Source organism: Vulpes lagopus, chromosome 22 (genome assembly GCF_018345385.1).
Source record: "Vulpes lagopus strain Blue_001 chromosome 22, ASM1834538v1, whole genome shotgun sequence".
In the NCBI taxonomy this organism is placed as follows: Eukaryota; Metazoa; Chordata; class Mammalia; order Carnivora; family Canidae; genus Vulpes; species Vulpes lagopus.
The window spans coordinates 10,300,594-10,322,470 of record NC_054845.1 but is presented as its reverse complement, the minus strand read 5'-3'; the positions used below and the strand labels follow the sequence as shown (position 1 = coordinate 10,322,470).

At 39.4% G+C, this 21,877-nt stretch overlaps 1 protein-coding gene across 10 annotated transcripts in view; it reads right to left on the bottom strand.

The window, feature by feature from the left end:
• Window positions 1–4,623: 4,623 nt before the first annotated feature.
• CFLAR (CASP8 and FADD like apoptosis regulator) overlaps window positions 4,624–21,877 on the bottom strand; it is a 36,829-nt gene continuing 19,575 nt past the window's right edge. For 9 of the 10 annotated variants that reach the window (XM_041737641.1, XM_041737640.1, XM_041737645.1 and 6 more), the window contains 5 exons: window positions 18,441–18,498; window positions 15,655–15,704; window positions 14,850–14,931; window positions 6,722–7,232; window positions 4,624–5,028 (listed from right to left, as the gene is read on the bottom strand). In XM_041737641.1, the coding sequence (XP_041593575.1) occupies window positions 4,890–5,028; window positions 6,722–7,232; window positions 14,850–14,931; window positions 15,655–15,704; window positions 18,441–18,498 (840 nt within the window). In that variant the 3' untranslated portion in view covers window positions 4,624–4,889. Of the gene's footprint in view, window positions 5,029–6,721; window positions 7,233–14,849; window positions 14,932–15,654; window positions 15,705–18,440; window positions 18,499–20,114; window positions 20,190–21,877 lie in introns of those variants that run through there. The other variant, XM_041737648.1, reaches the window with a different exon arrangement.

Below are 21,877 nucleotides of genomic sequence, written 5' to 3'. Positions count from 1 at the left end.
TTAGCAGCATAGGAGTAGTAATTGAAGCTACAAGATTGTTGAACAAGAACATATAAAGAGAGAAAACAAAGGAGTGGTCCTTGTGAATATACACAGTCACAGATATGGAGGCGAAAGATTCTAAGAAGACTTGGTCAAAGAAGTCCTTGACAGAACTTCTAGGGGGGAATACAGTAGGGAGGGAGAAGTAGGGAGGAGACAGTGACCCCCAAAGAACCTAAAGACTACTAGTTTCGTCACCCTTCGATTTTACAGATTTGGCTGAATGATTAAGGTAGAATCCAGATAGGAAGGAAGTATGGAGCAAGTGGGTGGAATAAGAGAGAGTACAGAGTAGTCTAAACCATCATAAGACTTGAAAGAGGGCAGCCCTGGTGGCTCAGTGGTTTAGCGCCGCCTTCAGCCCAGGGTGGGATCCTGGAGACCTGGGATCAAGTTCTGTGTCGGGCTCCCTGCATGAAGCCTGCTTCTCCCTCTGCCTGTATCTCTGTCTCTGTCTCTCTAAGAATAAATAAATAAAATCTTAAAAAAAAAAAAAAAAAGACTTGAAAGAGAGGGACTTAATTTGATGGGGGAGTCAGAGCTTGGTTTTAGACTGAAGGATCAAAGACAGAGGGAGAGTTTAAAGATGCAAGACAGTTGAAATAATGCTTAGTCCTGACAGAAGACTGACCTATGCCAGAAAAGGCAGTAAGAAGAGGATGGGAATCCTAGGTTTGATGCAGGAAGTCCTTACCAAATAAGGAAGAAAAGATGTTTCTTTATCATCATTTAAGCAGTGAAAAATTGTGAATGACTTAAATATAACGCAAAACATAGATATAGACATGACTACTTGAAGGAAAAGATAGAACAATGTTAAATATTATGCCATTTATGTTTAAAACAAATACATTAAGTGTGTTTATATATTAAACAAACTGGACCTTTTTATAATATGTAATTTTTATTTTATTTTTAAGTTACAATATGTGCTTTGTATACAAGGAAACAAATAATACAATTACATTTATTTAAAACTCCCAATATGGTACTAATATTGAGTGTATACTAATACATAGACCTTACATCTTTCAGAAAAAGTAACTCAAAATGATGACAGACTTAAATGCAAAACTCTACAACTTCTGTATAATAACATGCAAGAGGGGCGCCTGGGTGGTTCAGTTGGTTAGGTATCTGCCTTTGGCTCAGGTCATAATCTCAGGGTCCTGGGATCTGGCCCCATGTTGGGCTCCATGCTCAGTAGGGAGTCTGCTTGCCCCTCTGCCTCTGCCCCTGATGGGCTCTCTCTCTCTCACAAATAAATAAATAAAATATTTAAGGAAAATAACATAGGAGAAAGTGTAGGTGATCCTCAGTTTGCTGATGATTTCTTAGATACACACTAAAAGCACAATCCAGGGGGAGGAAAAAAGTCTATAAGTTGAATTTCATTAAAATTACAAACTTCTACCACATTTGGAAGAAAATATTTGTAAAATATATCTGATAAAAGACTTACATCTGTAATATACAAATAACTCTTTAAAACTCACCAGTAAGAGGGATGTCTGAGTAGCTCAGTTGGTTAAGTGTCTGACTCTTGGTTTTGGTTCAGGTCATGATTTCAGGGTCATGAGATCAAACAAGACTCTCCTCCCTCAGTAGGGAGTCTACTTAAAGATCTTCTCCATTTCCCTATTCCCCGCCCCCTGCTCACTCTCTTTCTCTCTCTCTCAAATAAATCTTTAAAAAAATAATAATAATAATAAAAATAAAAACCTTCACCAGTAAGAAATAAGTTACTTTAAAAATGGGTGTCAACAAAGAAGATACACAGATTTAAGCAAATGCTCACCATGATGCCATTCAAATGGCATTTGAACTGCAAATTCAAATGTGTTACCACTACGCATCTATTAAAATGGCTAAAATCCAAAACATTAACCACCAAATACTGGCAAGGATGTGAAGCAACAGGAACTCTGAAAAATAGTATAGCCTCTTGGGAATACAGTCTCTGTTTCTTCCAGAGTTAAACATAAGCTTTCCATCAATTCAACAATTATTCTCCTAGGTATTTGCCTAGTGAGCTGAACTTATATCCACAAAGAAATCAGCATACAAATGTTTATCGCACCCTTATTCACAATGTCAAAACTCGGAAGTAACCAAGATGCATGTTAAACATGTAGGTTAAAAAAAAAACAAACATGTAGGTAGCTCAGATTTTAAGTGCATACATATTTTTAAACAATAATAGAAAATTAAAATCATCTAGATAAATTTTTAAACTTATAACATGCATAAACATTCTAAACATTTTAATCAAATAATAATGCATCAGTTGGACTGTGTAGGTTGAAAGAAGTATAAATCTTTTTTCTCTCACATAAAAATCTGGAGGTAGGTAGTCTAAGGCTGTACCAGCCTTAGACTCTGCCTTCATCCAAGAAGGCTACTTCCTGCTCACCACTTAGCTGGCCCTACAGTGTGGCCATTATCCCACAGTTCAAGATGGAATTTAAGGCTCCAGCCATCACATTCGTGTTCTAGTCAGCAAGATAGAGGAAGGGATGAAAAGGTGAAGGGCAAAAACAACTGCCTTTTTTTTTTTAACAACTCCCTTTTTAACATTTTTATTCCAATATAGTTAACATACAGCATTATTTTAGTTAGTCTTGGTAGCATAAACAACATCCTTAATCCTGAAAACTTGCTCCTAAAATCTCAGAGAGCAAGAAGAGATTCTCATATCAAACCCTGCAGATAGAAGAAGGTGTCTGGTGACCCCTACTATGACCTGTTCATGGAAGAGGATTGAAAGAATTGGGGAATGGGATAGAACAGGGAATGGGATAGAACAGGGGAAGAAGTGAGGGTCAACTGGGAGTTGACTAGTCAGTCATCTGGACCAGTGGCTCAGAAAAGCAGCAGTGAGTCCGGGGGTCCTGTGTCTGAAAAGGGGCTAAATATGGGACAGAGGAGTGAGGACAAAAGTAAGAAGAGGAGGGTAGTTTTGTTAGTGATGAAGAACCAACTACTTAAAAGTTGAAAGGAGTTACCAGAGCTTTAGAGCAGGAGCCAATATTCTAAAATATATAGACAGATATAGGTGAGAATTTGGAGAACAGAAAGAGAAAATATCAGTCATAGTCCTGCCATCTATATGCCACTTTGGAAAATGACCTTTTGTTTTCCTGAGAGGTATTTTTTGTTTTATTTTAAGCATAATTGTAATAAACATACTATTTTGTACTCTTTTTCAGGTAACATGAATATATGAGCATTTTTCCTCACTACGATGTTCTGTTAAGGCCATATTGTGAATTGGTTAAGCACTTGGGCCCCAAAGTGTCTCTCTTTATGGCCTGAGTTTATATCCTAGTATGGGGTGATGATAGGGAAGCTACTTAACATTACTTGGCCCATTTTCCTCTATCTATAAAATGGAAGAAAAATAGTGAGAACAATAATACCTACCTCATAGAGCTGTTCTGAGGGGGGATTGAATGGAATCCTTCATGTAATTTATGTAATGAGCTAACAACCCAATGTAAGCTCTTATTATTTATAAACATAATTTTAATGGTTACATAAAATGCCAGCCAGTGATATCGTCACAACCATACATTTATTACTGAACACTTGACTAAGTATCAGTCTGGGACGACTGTTAACATTTTTAATATTTTATTGGATTTATGCATAGAGATACACATCATTTAAAACCAAGTCAAGAGGCACCTGGGTGGCTCTGTGGTTGAGCATCCACCTTTGGCTCAGGTCATGATCCCAGAGTTCCTAGGATCAAGTCCTGCATCGCGGTCCCCATGGGGAGCCTCCTTCTCCCTCTGCCTACATCTCTGCCTCTCTCTATGTGTCTCTCATGAATAAATAAATAACATCTTTTTTTAAGTCAAAAAATATAAAAATAAATAAATTTTTAAAAACTTTAAATGCTATTTTAAATAATGATCTGGTTTTAGGTCTTCATATCCAAGAAAGAAAAGTACATGTGATTGCTATAAAATATCACTTGAGTCCTAGATATTTCAAATTACAAGGCCAGTTACAGACTCAATGTTTGTGACCCTGGGCAAATTCATAGCTTGACACCCTAATCCTCAATGTGATGATATTAGGAGACAGAGCATTTGGGAGTAATTAGCTCATGAAGGTGGAGCTATTACAAGACAGCTTGCTTCCCCCCTCTGCTCTTTGCTATGTGAGGGCACAATGAGAAGATGGCCATCAGTAGACCCAGAACCTGGTCCTCATCAGACACCAGATCTGCTAGCGCCTTAATCTTGGACTTGACAAGGAGTCATACCTTCTTGGGACACCTGGGTGGCTCAGTGATTGAGCATCTGCCTTTGGCACAGGGCATGATCCCAGGGTCCCAGAACCGAGTCCCACATCGGGCTGCCCATGGGTAGCCTGCTTCTCCCTCTGCCTGTGTCTCTGCCTCTCTCTCTCTCTCTCTCTCTGTCTCTCATGAATAAATAAAATCTATTTTAAAAAACAAACTCTCCTGGAATCCCTGGGTGGCGCAGCGGTTTAGCGCCTGCCTTTGGCCCAGGGCGTGATCCTGGAGACCCGGGATCGAATCCCATGTTGGGCTCCCGGTGCATGGAGCCTGTTTCTCCCTCTGCCTATGTCTCTGCCTCTCTCTCTCTCTCTCTCTCTCTCTCTCTCTGTGTGTGTGACTATCATAAATAAATAAAAATTTTAAAAAAAAAAACTTAAAAAACAAACTTTCCTGACAACATTCCTAACAGAGGGTCTTTTCAATACATAACAGGACCCATCTTACCCACATATCTTGAAAATTACTTCTGGTAGTTTGGTTAGGAAAGTTTAGTAATGAAGACTACAGAGCTAAGCTAAGAGAGGCTTTTGGCCATTCATTTACAGGAGAGGATAAGTTTCTTTCTCAGAGTATGCTGCAGCCAGACGTAGTACCTCTCCTTAGCAGACACTCTGCTATTCCAATCATACACGCTGCTGTTGAGTTCAGTGTGGAGTTCCAAGAGTGGGCGTCTTCTGGAGGGAATGAGAAAAGCAAAAATTAATGCCATGCAGATATCAAAGAGGAGACAGATTGTCATTAGGGTGAAATGAGCCAACAGATGTGAAAGTGCTTTACAATTGTTTCTTTTTAAATGCTCTCTACAAGCTACTGAGTGAGTGATCCAAACCAGCTTGCCCAATGACCACAGTCCCTTCACCCAAGGGGCAACAGCATCTTATCCTGGGGACACTCCAGCCAGATGATAACTTACCTGGATCATAATGCAAATGTAGGATGGATGCCAAATCACTGGTGGCCCATGGAAGGCTGAGTCATTTCTACTATAGCCCATTCCTTGCTGCTGAACCACTACTGAAGGGGTTGGGTGGTCATAGGTCATGAGACATATATCTGGGGTCCCCAGAACTACAACAGAATGCATTTCACACATGGCTCAGAAACATCATTCTAAACTGTAATGAGTGAACAAGTGAAAAAAGGACTGCTAATCTTACGTGGAAATAATCTTAAATAAAAACCAGATAACCAAGCTTTCCCTTAGAAAAGTATTCTTGCCCATAAACACGAAAAATGTCTGTATAACACAGACTTGCAGATGTGGGGAGTCAGGTACCATTTTCCACCTATCAAACTGTCAAAACAGGGCAATAAAAGAGCGTGCAGTGTCGAGCAGAATTTGGGGACATGGGCACTCTCGTGCAAAGTGGGTGTAACTGTCCTAGAGGGCAATCTGATAAGACACATCCAAGCCTTTCCAAATGTATGCTGTTTGACACAGCACTTCTTCTGGGAATTTTGCTCAAGAAAACTGTACGGATGAGCACAAATACTGAGCTACAAAGATATTGAATGCTTTCCTTGTATGAAAGCAAAATGCCTTCCAAAGACTGAAAATTGGTCGAGTAAATTATGCCATAGCCATATTCTGGACTGCTCCACAGACATTAAGATGATGCTATAGAAATGTGACTACTGACATGTAAAATATATGGGATATACTGTTACACCAACTAAAAGCAGGTTATAAAGTAATAGTGGATGATGATTCCATTTTGGTTTGAAAAACATTTAGATATGAGACGCCTGGGTGGCTCAGTGGTTGAGCGTCTGCCTTCGGCTGAGGGCGTGATCCCGGGATCCAGGATCAAGTCCTGCATCGGGCTCCCTGCGAGGATCCTGCTTCTCCCTCTGCCTGTGTCTATGCCTATGTGTGTGTGTGTCTCTCATGAACAAACAAATAAATCTTAAAAAAAAAAAAAAAAAAAACATTTAGATATGATTGTGCAGGTATCCAAAAAAGATCTGGAAGGCAAAACACCAAAAAAGATCTGGAAGGCTGAGATTGGTTCTAATAACTAGGATTATAACTGTTTGTTATGTTCTGGGTTCAGCACGTATATTTCATAGGGTTTTTTCAATAAGGCATATGTACTGCTTTTGTCATTTAAAAAAAAAAAGACAATTAAAAATTTCTTTATTTTGAAGACCAATATCCAAACTACAAGCTGACTAGCAAGTGACCTCCCGAAGCACAAAGCATTCCTAAAACATGTATCTCCTATGGCAATCCCACCAGGGAATGAAAAATCCTTTTCTCCCTGAAGAGAAGAGCGCCCCACGTGGTAATCACAGTGGTAAACTCCATCTCGGTAGCAAGAGAAGAGATGAGTGGTCCAGGGATGGGCCACCGCCAAGGCGGCTCACCTGTCTTGCCCCAGTTTCTGGGAAAGGCATTTCAGGTACAATGATGGAGAACCAGAGGACTGTTCCAGAAGGGACACGTCTGCCTTGCACAGGCTCCAGAGGAAGTCAGCTTCCCGGTGAATGGTGCAGGGCCCAGGCTGCTTGGCTTTGGATTCCACATTGTTTACTGCTGGTCCATCCACCTCCAGGAAGCTGCTGCTGTCCATCTGGCCCTCTGACACCACATAGTTCTGAATAAAGAAGAGCTTTGGCTTCCCTAAGAGAAAAGGGCATGCGTCTCCCATGAACATCCTCCTGACCTGATCCAAAGGGAACCCTGAGTTTGTATGATCCACACCAAACACACTCTGGGAGCCACCGCGGCTCACCAGGACACACACAAAGCTGTCGTAGTCTTGGTGTTGGGGCATGCGGGCAACTTGGCGAAGAATCTGGATTATACTGTCCACGTTCAGATATAAGAAATACTGGACTTCGTAGCCCAGGGAGGTGAAGGTGTCCCGAAGAAACTCTGGATAAAATAAACAAACACACATGGAAAACAACACTAGGGTGAGAAACACTTAAGAGGCAGTGGATAGCAATCCTAAGCACGGGCTGATCTCTGCTCCTTATCCATTTCTGCTTTTGTGCCATATTTTGAGGTTTCGAAGAACCGGAGCAGGGGGCAGGAAGGAATCAACCTGAAACACATTCACATCCCCGGATCTCAGTTACCATCCGCCCCGTTATACCACCTTCCCTGCCCAAGGCCACCAGCACACGTGGCCACAGGCATGGATGGAGCCTACTTCTAGGCCAGTGCAACCAACGGGGGAACAAAACTTTTTCTCTTCAACCAAAACAAAGCTGGGGACTTTCCAAAAAGGCTCTTTCTTAAACTCACACACAAGTAAGAAGGAATGGATGCATTTGCAAAGTGCAGACCCGCACCTAGATCCAAATGGCTGCAGGAAGGGTGGCCCGGGTCACGAGTCCCCTCATCCCCACAGCTGTGGGCTGCTACAGCTGCGGGCACCTCCATCCAAGGCGTGACTATTTCCAGACTCCCCAGTTCCTCTCATGACCCACTTCCCAGTGTAACCTCTGACCAAGATTCCCTGTAATGCCCCCAAGAATTCTTCTCTTAGTTTCCAGAAATTCTGGATTGCCTGGAGAAGCAGTGTTAGGGAGTGGAAAAGGCAGACTTTAGGGCGCACAAGCCTGCCTTCTAACACTGACCTTACCCATACCTGTGGCTGCATGACCTCAAAGAAGTAGGGCTCCCTAGCTTTTTTTTTTTTTTTAAGAATTTATTTATTTATTTATTTATTCATTCATTCATTCATTCATTCATTCATAAGAGACACAGAGAGAGAGAAGCAGAGAGATAGACAGAGGGAAAAGTAGGCTCCTTGCAGGGAGCCTGATGCAGGACTCGATCCCTGTACCAAGATCACACTCTGAGCCAAAGGTAAATGCTCAACCGCTGAGCCACCCAGGCGTGATGGTGGAAGTGATGTAAGTGATGATACTCAGCCTATGAGCATGCTGTGAGGATTAAGTGAGATAATACACATAAAGCTCCTGGGACTCCATTCCTTTTTTAAAGAAAATCTTGTATCCATCTCTTAGAGGTTTTTAAGCCTTGGAACCATAGAAATCCTACCCAGTCCATTTCTTGCCCATTTGCTCAGTTTGCCTTCATCAGAGAAATAGTTTCCTGCTTTGTCACATCTTTCTAATAGCAAAGGCAGACATCTTTCTCTTCCTCCTTAAAAATTCCACATCCCTTTGAGCCACCCTTTAAGTTTCTGTTCCTTGTCTGAAGGATGCCTCCACTTCTTAATTCATTTGTGGAACAAAAAACAAAACAAAACAAAAAACTGTTCTGCCCTAAGCTAGACAGGCATCTCCGAATTCAGATTATTACTCGAACTCTCAGCCAGCCAACTTTTCTGGATTTCTCTTCTTGTCTCATGACTATATACCCACCTCTCTTTGTCCCCCAGGGGTGTGGTCTTCCAGAAGTTTACCACTGCGTTCACCCCAAACCAAACAACACAACAGTAATTAGAACAGATATAACTTAAAAAAAAAAAAGAACAGATATAACTTCTACCAAGGAACAAAAAAGGGCCCTGTCTCATACCAGTGTAGGCGTCACAGAAAGGAGAGGTAAATAACTTCCTTGAAATTACTACAATTTGTTTGCCACAAATTGTCAACTCTCTACATTAAACGGGTCTGAAGTCTGAATAGTCACAAATAATTAAAAGACTCCTAGCATCAACCAAGAGTTTCGACCTTCTTGCCCTGCAAACTTCACTGACCACTAATAAACTATAAAAGTGAAAGTTAGCTATCGCAATTTCTCTTTTGGCTTCTCAGCAGGAAATAAGAAGAGGAAAAAAGAGAAAAAGAAACCCAGCCTTGGGTAAACAAAAGCTGGAATAAACAGCTACTGGACAAATAAGAGCTCCCTTGAGCACTCTGAGTTTAATTTGCCCAGCCTACGGGCAGTACCTGGATATGTCCACATCGAGTCTAGTAGAACTTCCCACTCAGGAGAGCTGTGATTAATTATGGCCCCACATCTACCAGATATAGCAGTTTTAAATACGTCCATGAAGTTTTTGACACCCCTTCCTTAAAAAGAGTGTAGTTCCCCTACCCTTGAATGCAGATCATGCTTGGTAACTCATTTCTAATGAATATGGCAAAAGGGATACTATGTGACTTCCAAAGCTAGATCATAAAAAGGATCTGGTTCTTTCTCTCTTTTGAACAGCTCATTCTGGGGGAAGCCAGCTACCGTGTCATGAGAACACTCAAGCAGTCCTATGGAGAAGCCCACAGGAAGAACTAAGGCCGGCCTTGCACCAGCTCCACAGCCACATGAGTGAGCCACCTGAGAGGATCCTTCAATCTCAACCAAGCCTTTGGATGACCTCTGCTGAAATCTGACCACAATCTGCCAAGAGACTCTGGGCCAGAACAGCCCAGCTAAGCTACTCCTAAATTCCTGCTCCACAGAAACTGTGAGATATATAAATAAATAAATATTAATTTGCACACATTATTAGATGAATAATTTACCAGGTAAATCAGGAAAAGGGAATGATAATAATTATTACTTAAGGATGTAGTTAGGCTACATACTTTTCATCTGGCCCACAGGTAAGGGGGAAAAATAATTATATATCACATAATAATGGAGAGATATAAAGAAGGTGTCAATCTCCTTAAAACTCTATGATAAATAAATATCATATCATGAGGGAAATGAAGGACATGATACACAGGTTGCTGGATAACCTATTAATAGCTTGCTTGTCCCCACAGGATCTCAGTGCAGTAGAAAAAGCCCATGGACACTGCCCCCTGGCCTTCACCTCAGCAGGTGTAGGCAAGGACCCCAGTACCATCACTACTGTTTTATTCCTCAGTCTTCGGGGACTCCCATGTCATGGGGCATTCTTTCCTCCAGGGGGCAGAAGCAAACAGGAAAACACAAGACTCAAAGCTTGTTTACTTTGACTCACTTCAAAATCCTCTCTTCACCGATAGATTTCCTGCCTTATCAAAGTCCTTGAAATAAAGCCACAGTCTGTCCACGCTGATGTGCAGAGGTCAGGGACCGCAAGGGCTGTCCTGTGCCTTCCATCTCTTGCCTTCTTCTGGATTCCTGCGGGTTCTGGCTAGAGTGTGGCAGTCACACAGCAGCAAGAAGGCAGCTTGCATGGGACCAGCAAAGAGGAACCAGTCTTGGAATCACAAGACCTGAGTCTTAAGTCCTGGCTCCTCTACCTATTTGCTGGGTCTGAACCTTGCCTGGTCCTAGAAAAGCTAATTTACGCCAACAGAGAGGCTAGGAAGAGGATGGGAATCTCACGTCCAGGGCAGGAAATGCTTCCCTAAAGAACAAGAGAAAGAAGGATAAAGGGGAGGTCCCCAAAAGCCATTAAGAACAGCAAATCTGGATGGCCCTCAGACCAAGATGGAGCACCTGTTAAATATCCCTCTGGCAACACAGTTACCTCAGTAGACACAGCCTGAAATCATCATACTTGATATTTCCCATCACGTCACATCTTTCCTCTATCAGATGGGGAGGGCTGATGCTAGCTAGCATTTGCTACTTTCTTTCTTGGGCCATCAAGAACATGCATACATAGCCCAGTATGATTTACAGGCTCGAGGGAGTAATGACGGTATGAGTTTGAACAAATTAACCATCTTAGTTTATTCACCTGTAGTTAATGTGATTAATACTAATGCCTATACCATGTTCTTCAAAAGGTGGCTGTGAGGATCCAGTGAGATTTCTGTAAAGACACTTTGCAAACTATGAGTGCCTACTCAAATGTAAGATATTAATTTTAAAGAAAATAAAGGGGAAAAAAGGAAAAAATAAAATAAAAAGAAAATAAAAAATAAAGAAAATAAAGGCAGCCATTTCACCACATGATGAAGCTTGCAGAGCATCTCTCTCATGGAAGCTTCTCCTTAGAAGGGATGTCCAGAGGAAAGTCTCTCAGCCTACATTAATACGGTCTGAGAGCCATCAGATTCTAGGTCTGATTTATCACAATAACTGCCCTGTCATTTCCCTCAAATAGGGGAAGAATAACTGGGATGCTGAGTTTGGAAAATAAAACTTCAACAACTGCAGAAGTCACACTTCTCCTTCCCTGCACCCTGGAAACCCCACTCTTGACCCAGCCCTGCCTCTGGAAACCTCAACTTCCCAAAACAATGAGCTTTCTTGCGGCCTTACAGTTAGTACAAGGGCTAGGGTCAGCACCACCCACAGGTTTGGGGGCTATTAGGATGAAATCCAAAAAAAAACTAAATATAGTAAAAAATTATGCCCCCCATTCATTTAGAATTTGTTTTCATCTACAGTGAGTTCACATTGCAGGTGTCTGGCTGGCTCAGTCAGTAGAGGATGTGACTCTTAATCTCTGGATTGTGAGTTCAAGGCCCACCTGGGGTATAGAGATTCCTTAAAAATGAAATCTTAAAACAAAACAAAATGAGTTTGCATTAATTTCACCACAATCTACAAAATGAAGTCCATTAAATTAATGTATAGAATAACTAAGACAGAAGAAGTGTTTCATCAGTCTATTTACCACCATTAGTACCTTGAATGAGCCCCATTCTAATTATAATGAAGCACACAAATGGAACCCACATTGGGCAGGATATTCTTAGTGAGAAGGGGAGTTCTGAGGTCAAACATAAATGTGAAATGCAAAGTTGATTAAGACTTAACTAAGTTTCTTTACAGGAGGACTGCTTAGTTGTTAAGGCCAATATGCAAACCTCCAATGGAGGAACAAATGATTCATCATTTTTCAAATCCAACTGACCCCAAAATTAATGTCTTAAGCAGTTCCTCTTCCTACGTTGCAGAAACCCTGTATTGCAAGTTGGGAAACACAGATGAAGTACCTGCCCTTCAAAAAGCCTATAATCTAGTAGGAGAAACCTCTAAATATGCACCAAAGAATGACTGACATGTCACATGGTACAGTGGGATTTTAGGTAAAGTAAGCGGAGAGGAGGAGCCATCAGTGCAGTCTGAGAAACCTGTGATGACTTTGTGGTAAAGGCCCAATTTAAACTGGGCCTGACAAAATAGAAGGGGGGGGGGAAGATAGGGAGAAGATGACAAACAAGGACAGAAGAATGAGTGAGTGAGGAAATCAGTAGTAGAGACAGTCTTGTATGAGTCTGACTTGTCATCTGTTTCCATAGACCAGTCAAGGGTTTTTGTTTTTTGTTTGTTTGTTTGTTTGTTTGTTTGTTTTAAGTCAAGGGGTTTTAATGGACAATCTACATTCATTCAACATCATAAACTACTTATTAAATGTCTTCTTTTTAAAGTACAAATGTTTACTAGTAATTCCTTCTGTACTAGCTTTTCTTAGGAGAAAACAATATCAATAATAAGCCTGTCTACTGCATGTCAAAGAGGCTTCTAGGGTACCTCAGGCAGCCACAAAGTACTCTTCCACATATCCATAACTCCTTATCCACAATTCAAAAACCCCCAAGGCTCTGAAAACCTTAAGGCCTTTTCCCTGATTCATTTTGTGGCAAATCTTTCCTGAACCAATGAGAACCTATTGATAGTCTTTATTCCACTTAATGTGAACTTCCATTCATTTTGCTGTAGAAATAGTAATGTATGGGCTCTAAGTATACTTGTACTAAGGACCTTTATAAGTATGAACTCACCCCTTCTCCCAACCTCACGAAGAGGTAGGTCCCGTAATCTAACCATTTTATAGAATTGACACTGAGGGGCTCCTGGGTGGCACAGTTGGTTACATGTTCAACTCTTGGTTTTGGCTCAAGTCATGACCTCATGGGTCACGCTCTCACAGGTCATGATTTCATGGGTCATGATCTCACGGGATGGAGCCCACAGATCAGGCTCCATGCTCAGCAGGGAGTCTACTTGAAGATTCACTCCCTTTGCCCCTTCCCCCACTCGTGCACTCACTCACTTAAGTGCATATGCTCTCGCGCTCTCACGCACTCTCTCTCTCACTCAAATCTTTAAAAAAAAAATAAATAAAGAGAGAAGAGAGAAATTGAGGCTTACAGAGGCTAGGAAAAATAACCAGGGTCACAAGCTATGATATGGCAGAGCCATGATTCAAACCCACACAGTCATTCCAAGGGCCCAACTCTGACCATGCTCCTATAATACAGGAAAACACAAATACATTTTCAATCCCTGCACACAAGAGGCCCACAACTCAGCAAGAGAAACGAACACAGACACTGGGTTTTAGTCCCAAATTCACAGCAGATCATGGCTTTATGATTCTCTTCATACAATAGATATATATCCTACAGTTGGAAACTTTCTACCAATAAATGAAACAAAACTGATTATAATAGAAAGTAGAAGACAATTACTCAGTCTTTTTTAAGGGAGGAAATTACTCACTGAGGAAATATTTTTTCATTCTTATATGGGTACTAGTGGCTAAGAAAGAACGGACACTTTTCTACAGCTGAAGAGGCAGCATGTCTCACATCTAACCAAAAATAGGACATGAGAAAAATGAGATCATATTTGAAATCCTGGGAAATTCAACCTAATATTTGCTGATTTGACCTTCTCTTAGACTCTCTTCCCATAAAACTCACCATGGTAACATTTTAGGTGAGCCTGAAAGACAGATCTGACTCATCCCAAGAATTCCAAAAAGCAAGATAACTGTGGGAATGTGATTATCAGCCCTTCTGGGGAAGGGATAAATAATTAAACATGTTCTTTCACAATGAGATTCTTATTCTCTCTGACGCATCACCAGTGATTGATTCAGTCTGAACAGGACATCCAACAACAATTGAGCAAGAGAATCAGTTCAGATCCAAACAACAGTAACACACAAGTAGTACTGACTCAGGCCAACAACTCAAGTACAACGTGGCAGAACTAAGTGACACACTGCCTCTAAGTGAACACACAATTATAGTATTTTTAATTTTTCCCCAGAAAAGCTTCCACAGTCTATCTATATGAAATGATGGGACATCTGATAACACTGAAGCCAGGGAGCCTTCCATTTAGATCCCACTCTGGATCCCAGATGACTCCTCCCTGCCACAGTATCTAGCACGAGAAAGCAAAATCGAAACTCCCCAACTTTTGCCAATTACACCTTTGTACCAGAGACAATGCTATGTGCTCCTCAAATCCCCTTCCATTTTTTTTTTCCTGGCACAAAGCCAGTCTGAGTTTCTTATCCACTGCAGTTAGGTAGGGTCACACAAGTGAGTTTGACCAATGGAATGTGGATGGAAATGATTCATCTCACTTTCAGGACTAGTCCCTAAAACCTCTTGAGAGATCCTCCACGTACTTCCTTCATCCATCAGCCAGATGCAGAGGATCCTGTGGAAAACCCCAAGGCTTCAGATGGTGGAGTCATTGAATGATCACTCTAGCCCAATCCACACTAAGCTGTGACACCAGTGAGGAAGTACCCCTTGCTATGTGAAGCTACCAACTTCCTCAGTGGTCTGTTCTAACAGCTAGTGTTGATCACTGATGAGCACAGCTTATCTGGGCTGTGACCTCACCGTGGGGCACCAGTTAAATTGCAGCATCCATACCCACCTGTGTCATTGCCAATGCAATCAATTATCAGACAGATTCCTAGGGGCTTGCTCTGCATTCTGTATCTCTCCTCTGGTATGTGCTGGAAAGGAAAGCAGGGATTGTTAAAAACTCTCGCCACTGCTCTGTTTATATAAGGTCCCACACACACACTATCTTTTCTTTTGGATTTCCTCAAGCTTCCCATTGCCAGGTGAATCATTCAATAGACACAGCCTGAAGTCACCACAGCTGACATTTCCCATTAATTTCAATTTTTTTTCTCTATTTAGGTAATGTGCTTAAGACAAGCTGTTTCAGTTTTTATTTAATTTTCATGAAAATCACAGTCTCTTTACACATGACTTAGCTCTGCAGGATAAAGACAATTTAAAGCTGAGAGAAAGGATGGGTCACATGTTTCCACAGTAACCTGAGTTTCTAAAAGTATATTTTTCCAAACCAGCACCAAAGAAGGCCTTCTATTGCCTCCTTATGGAGAATGGGTTTCAGCCTTTTTAAAAGGCCAGAGCAAGTCAAGGTTCAGCGTCACTGCTTACTTATATATTCAGCAATCACTCAGCTGAGGAGAGAAGTGCCACTCTGGAATTTCCTGCATTCCAAAGTTCACAAATGCAATCCACTTCAACATTTTTCTCTTTGCTCTATCCCCCTTAGGAGAGCTCTCTCGGGAGAATGGAACTCTCAACGTCCTATTCTTGTCACAGAGAATTATTAATGGACAGCTATTTTAAAGAGAAGCCAGCGTTCTCTACAGATACCCGCGCATACAGCACAATACCAAATCAGATCATTTATTCTGTACCCTCGGTAGAAATGGTCCTGATTCCTGGACGGATGCCTTCACTGATTCTCCTGGGGGATGAGAGAGAAATCAGTTACAAAGCTGAAGGAGAATTGAGCCCATTCCCATGCTGACTGGGTTTCTTTATATCTCAGTGGTTCTCTTCCCCAGCTCTAGTCAGCCCCAAGGTGCCAACCTCACCCTGAAGAACCTAACTGTTAAGAAAACACAAGTTCCCATGCTATGCAGGGGGTATAGAAAAACTGCTTAAATAACAAGAGAAAAAAGGCTCTCCTTTGCCCTTTTCCAGGCAAGCACCAGGTGACTTATGAATTTTTAAACTGATAAGGAGAATCCAATAATCTTGTCACCCAACAACATCGGTAGCTTTCTTCCATGTGTGAAACCATGGGCAATGCGTAGGGGGGCAGCCTTAGAGACTGGAGAGCAGGGAAAATTTACTTGTCACTTGTGCAACAGATGGCCATGTTTTCTTAGTCCAGTGATATTGAGAGATCATAAAATAAAATGACAACGGCAAAGATAGAGAGCCATGAGTATAACAAATGTAGATGAGCCTAAAGCCAATAATATTAGGTAAAAATGACTTTATTAGCTCAGAGAGGTAGAGAAACCACCAGTTTTGAAGTCATAAATGGCTGACTCAAACCCTAGCACCTTCACTAAGGAGCTCTGTGATCTTAGGCAAGGTTCCTCCTAAAGTCTCAGAGTGTTTCTTTTGTTTTGCTTTTAAATCCCTAAGATGAACATACCGGCATCTCCTTTATAAGATTCTTACAAAAATGAGAATATCTAAAGACAAGCAAAGAAAATGGCAGTATTTATAATGTTTGGGGGAAATGAGTACTTTCAAGTTGTAAGTTGAAACAGTCTTTTTAGGGGCATCTGGCTGGCTCAGTCAGTAGAGCATGTGATCCTTTATCCTGGGGTTGTAAATTCAAGCCCCATGTTGGGTGTAGAGATTACCTCAAAAAAATAAAATCTTAAAAAAAAAAAAAAGAAACAGTATTTTTAAAGGACAACTGGCAATACACTTAACATTCTGCTTCTAGAAATTTATCCTAAGGAAATAATGGAGCAAGTATGCAAAAATACCTACTGAATAATTGTTTATAATGGCCTCAACCCAGAAAAATACTTAAAAATTCTCCAACATGAAACTGGCTAAACAAATCATGGTACACATAATGGGTACTATACATGTTAAAAAAAGATAGGAAAGATCTTTATGTATTTGACATGAAAAGATATTCAGGATATATTAAGTGACAATGGATTATGAAATAACATGAATAATATTAATCGCATATACTTAAAAATATGTATTTGTGTGTATATGCTTACACATACATATACACACTTATAAGAGTCTAGAGGTATACAAATCAAATGTTGTTAGTGGTTATCTCATACCTGGGATTAAAAGGAAATTTTTCTTTTTCATTTTGTATTTAAGCAATCATGGATTAACAGAATTTTAAAAACCACAAAACAATCTATGTAATATGCCTATGTGGGTTTAAGGCACTTAGTAAGAGCTTAATAAATTGTAGTGATCATCATCATCATCCAATTGAAATCTATTTGGAAGTCCAAATATGAATGCTTTTTTCTTTATTCGCAAATAAACCAGGTCCAGGCAAAAGCAGGTCCCTAGGTCTCCAAAGGATCACAATGGGTGTTGAGAGCCTCACCCACCTCACCCATCATTAAAATTAAGGAGAAACCTGCCATAAGGGTACACTATGGAAAGAACAACAATTGTTCTTCATTCCTACCCAAATCTACCAGGTCCTTTATTTTCCTTTTAAACAGCTTTTGGAAGGCTAATTCTCACCACCTCATCAGTGTTTTGAGAAACACGCTGTCACTTCAGGAATAAATTCACTTCTCAGTAGCTTTTGCTGGAGAGCGGAATACTAGGTAGGGAATGACAGTCAAGAGCAGTACCATCTGGCTAATCTGGGGGAAATGCTTCTCAGTTTCTAGGTTTAGGCAGACAGCATGTAGGTTGACTCATAAGATTTTGGCAAGAGGCCTGCCACACAAAGAAGGCTTCCATCGGGCCACTGCTCCACAATTGCCTCTGCACGCAGGACAAATTCTAAGCTCCTCAGGGAGGACTAAGCCCTCCTTACCTGCCTATCAGTCACTGCCTCCTGAAGTTCTGAGGCTCAATCAGCTACACTGCAGTGCAAGACCCAGTCTCATTCTTCACTTCAAGGAGGACTCAAGATTAGCAAAAGAAATACACTTTTAAAAAATGATGTGATGGGATCAAGTGCTGATGTTTTAAGAGAGAAGAGAGAGATCATATGGGTTGAAATGATTAGTTTTTTTATTGTATTTTTCTTTCTTTTTAGGAGTAGGGGGATGTCATCTGTACAATATCTAAATTTATTAAATGTGCTATAAGACAAGATCCTAGTAACTTTCTTTCTTCCTACTGCCAGTTATTTGGTTTAACATGGTTCATTATCATGGCTAGATTAATGTTTAATGTAGCCTGGTTATGGTTCTATCTCAGGAATAAATAGCACACCTCTTAAAAATACAATCAAGATGATGAAGCTGATAGAGTAAGAGGTATTTGCGTTCAAAAAAGCTAATTCATTAAATAATTAGAAATGCCATTGACTACATTTTAAGAATTTAACTGCTATTTATATTGAGAGCTTCATCAGAATATGTAGATAAAGGAAATGGCAAACTCCCAAAATGCAACAATTGGTACTTGAATTATTAAGTATTTATAAAAAATGAATAAAAAGAAAAATTGGGCTTACGTTGAAGGTCAAGTTGTCCCACATTGAGTCTTTGTTCTTTACTTCTTCCATTCTGGAGCTTCAAATATAAAGAATAAGGTCACATCCCCTGTTAGTTTTTTCAGAGACATGTTATATCACACCTCTTTAAATATCTCAATAGAATTCTTGCACAGGAAAAAAATAAAAGTATCACATTCACAGTTAAATTATCTAAAGAAGAATAGCAAGAGTGGTTAACTCCATAAATCCCATAATCTCTAAACCAAAAACAAGGCAATTCTTCTTTTTAAAAAGTGAAAGTACAATGAACATGCAATATCCTAAGTTAGCTTATTAAAATGTTTTAAAACAGCGCAATAAAGTCAGATGTTATAGTATTGTAGAGTTGCTATAATGATTCCAAGTTAGAACAAGCTGTTAGAATATCAGATTGACATTTTACTCCTGATCCTTTAACACAGAGGCAATGTATGGTATGATTAAGAATGAGAATTCTAAAGTGTTGGCAGGGATGTGGGAAAAAAGGAACCCTCATGCACTGTTGGTGGGAATGTAAATTTGTTCAGCCACTGTGGAAAACAGTACAGAAGAATTTCCTCAAAAAGTTAAAAATAGAAATATTATTTAATCTAGTAATTCCACTGCTGGGTATTTTTATCCAAAAAATACAAAACACTAATTCAAAAATATATATGTACCCCATGTTTATTGTAGCATTATTTACAAAAGCCAAGATATGGGAGCAGACTAAGGATCTGTCAATAAAGAACAGACACAGATAAAGAAAATATTATATATATATATATATATAATGTTATATATATAATAGAATATTATGCAGCCACATAAAGGGTGAGATTGTGCCATTTGTGACAACATGGATGGACCTAGAAAATACTATGCTAAGTGAAATAAGTCAGACCGAGAAAGACATATACCACTCATATGTGGATCTTAAAAATAAATAAACGAAAAAAAAGCAGAATCAGACTTATAAATACAGAGAACAAACTGTTGGTTATCAGAGGGGAAGGGGGGTGGAAATATGGGCAAAATGGTTGAAGGCTTCCAGTTATGGAATGAATATGTCACAGAAATAAAAGGCACAGCATAGGGAATATAGTCAATGATATTAGCTTGTATGGTGACAGATGGGAGCTGTGCTCCTGGTAAGTGTAACATAATGTATAAACCTGTGGAATCACTATGCTGTACACCTGAGACTAAGGTAACATTTTTGTGGCAACTATACTCAAAAAATAATAATAATAATATAATAAAATAAAATAAAATAAAATAAAATAAAATAAAATAAAATAAAATAAAAGACCATGAGGAGTTCTAGCCCAGAAAAACCTGGCTATGAATCCTGATCCTGCCACTTACTAACCATGAAAGTTTTAGCAAGTTATTTAACCTCTACATCTGTTTCTTTATCTTCAAAATGAGAATAATAATAGTAGCCATCTTATAAATATTTTGTGAAGTTTAAATGTTACACAAAACATGTAGCAAAGTGCTAGCATATTAATTTGTTTCTATAATGTCTAGTTATTGTTTTCCTATAATGCCTAGCTGCACTTAAACCACATGTGGGCTTGGTTCTTAAAAATAAGCTACCAAAAAAAAAAAAAAATCAGCTACCAATTCTGAGGGCTAGAATAAAATTAGAGAATGAAAGATTGAACCGACCCTTTCTCTTCTTGGATGACAAGTCCTTTGTAAGGTACATAAACCACATACTGCCAACCATCTGATAGGTTCAGCTTTCAAATGACAGTTCTCCTCTGAAGCTATCCTAGCCAAAAGAGAGAAGTATACTATTCATTAAATCTTTGTGTCTGAATTAAAAAAAAAACATGTAAGTTGCTATTATCACGAATAATAAGTGACTTAGCCAGAGGCTTAATACTACATAGAATTTGGAACCCCACATGGATGTGCATTCACATTTACATAGCCATTAGAGAAATATAACATCAAATCAAAGCTAGATTTAAAAAAGCATTATATTGCAGAATGACACAACTTTTTTATTCCATAATATGTTGTGTCATGTGTCATTTAATGTCACTATAATCTTTAAAGCACTTTGCACTCTTACATGAGTTAACATCCAGGCATTCACTTTCTAATTTTATGAGAAATTCACTGAATCTGTATGCCACAGCTCTGCTTACTAAATGAATTAATGATCAGGGTCATAGATCAATACAGCAAATTAAAGAGAGTTTTATATAGAGAGTATGTGAGTTCCTAGTAGGCCACATAGACAGTGAATACATTGACTTTCGTCAACAAAATAGAAAGGCGATAGTAAAAATATGGCAAGCTCTTAACTAAGAGTGACAGTACAATTTATATTAGATATACAACAGTAGAAAAAGCTCAGGAAATCTGGATCTGAAACCTAAATCAATTTTGTTTCATGGTATCACACCATGAAATTATTCTCTTGGTATCACAGAGATTCAGAAGGACAAGAGGAAGTATATTTGATTCTTGAAAAAATGACAGATACGCTTAAGCTATGGTATGATTGGTATGTAGTTTATTAAATATACCATGGTATAGAAGGAGCATGGACTAGGACCAGTTCTGGTGGTCCCTTGAAGTGGGCAATCACTAGTGCACTTCAGGCCTAAATTCTTTATTTGTTCAATGAGGGGGGTTGGACAGTATAATCTTTCATACCCACTTCAGCTTTGAAATTCTATTGCTAAGGTTTACCTCTCATAGCTCACATTCTCCAACAAAACTATTTCTATTCCAGGAGTAGTTAATGTTTTCCTCACACACTTTTATGAAAGCGTTTACAATTTAACCACAAAACTGTACTATGACCTAAGGCCTGACTACAAATTCCACATATCTGTATATGGGGATGAGGATATTATAGTAGGATTAACTTCTCAAAATAAAAAACTAACCAAGAACAATTATGATAATACCTTGCACTATTTACTAATATAACAAACAGAAGTGACTATGTTGTATGGTCACAAATCATTCACTCAGTAATATAACTCAATAACACAAACACTTCTGCTGAAAATATTGATATTTATTTTGAATCATTGTAGTAACAAAAGACTGGGAAGCATCTAAATATATACACACAAAAAAGGGTCATACACATTGTGATACATCCAGAAAGTAAAACCATTACAAACAATGACTAAATAGAGGTGGTCCCATATGACTCATACAGAACAATTTCTAAGAATTCTCAGCTCAGGACAATGGGTACAGTGTTCTACCATTTGCAAAAAAAAAAAAAAGTGAAATATGATATGTGCATAGATTACATCTGGATTTTACAGAAGGAAATGGTTAACAACCATTTGGGGAAGGGAACTGGGGTCAGAGAAAACATACTTTAAAAATTCTTTTAGCACACCTTGAAATTTTTGTTGACGAGTATGTCCTACTTACTTATATTTAAAAAGCTAAAT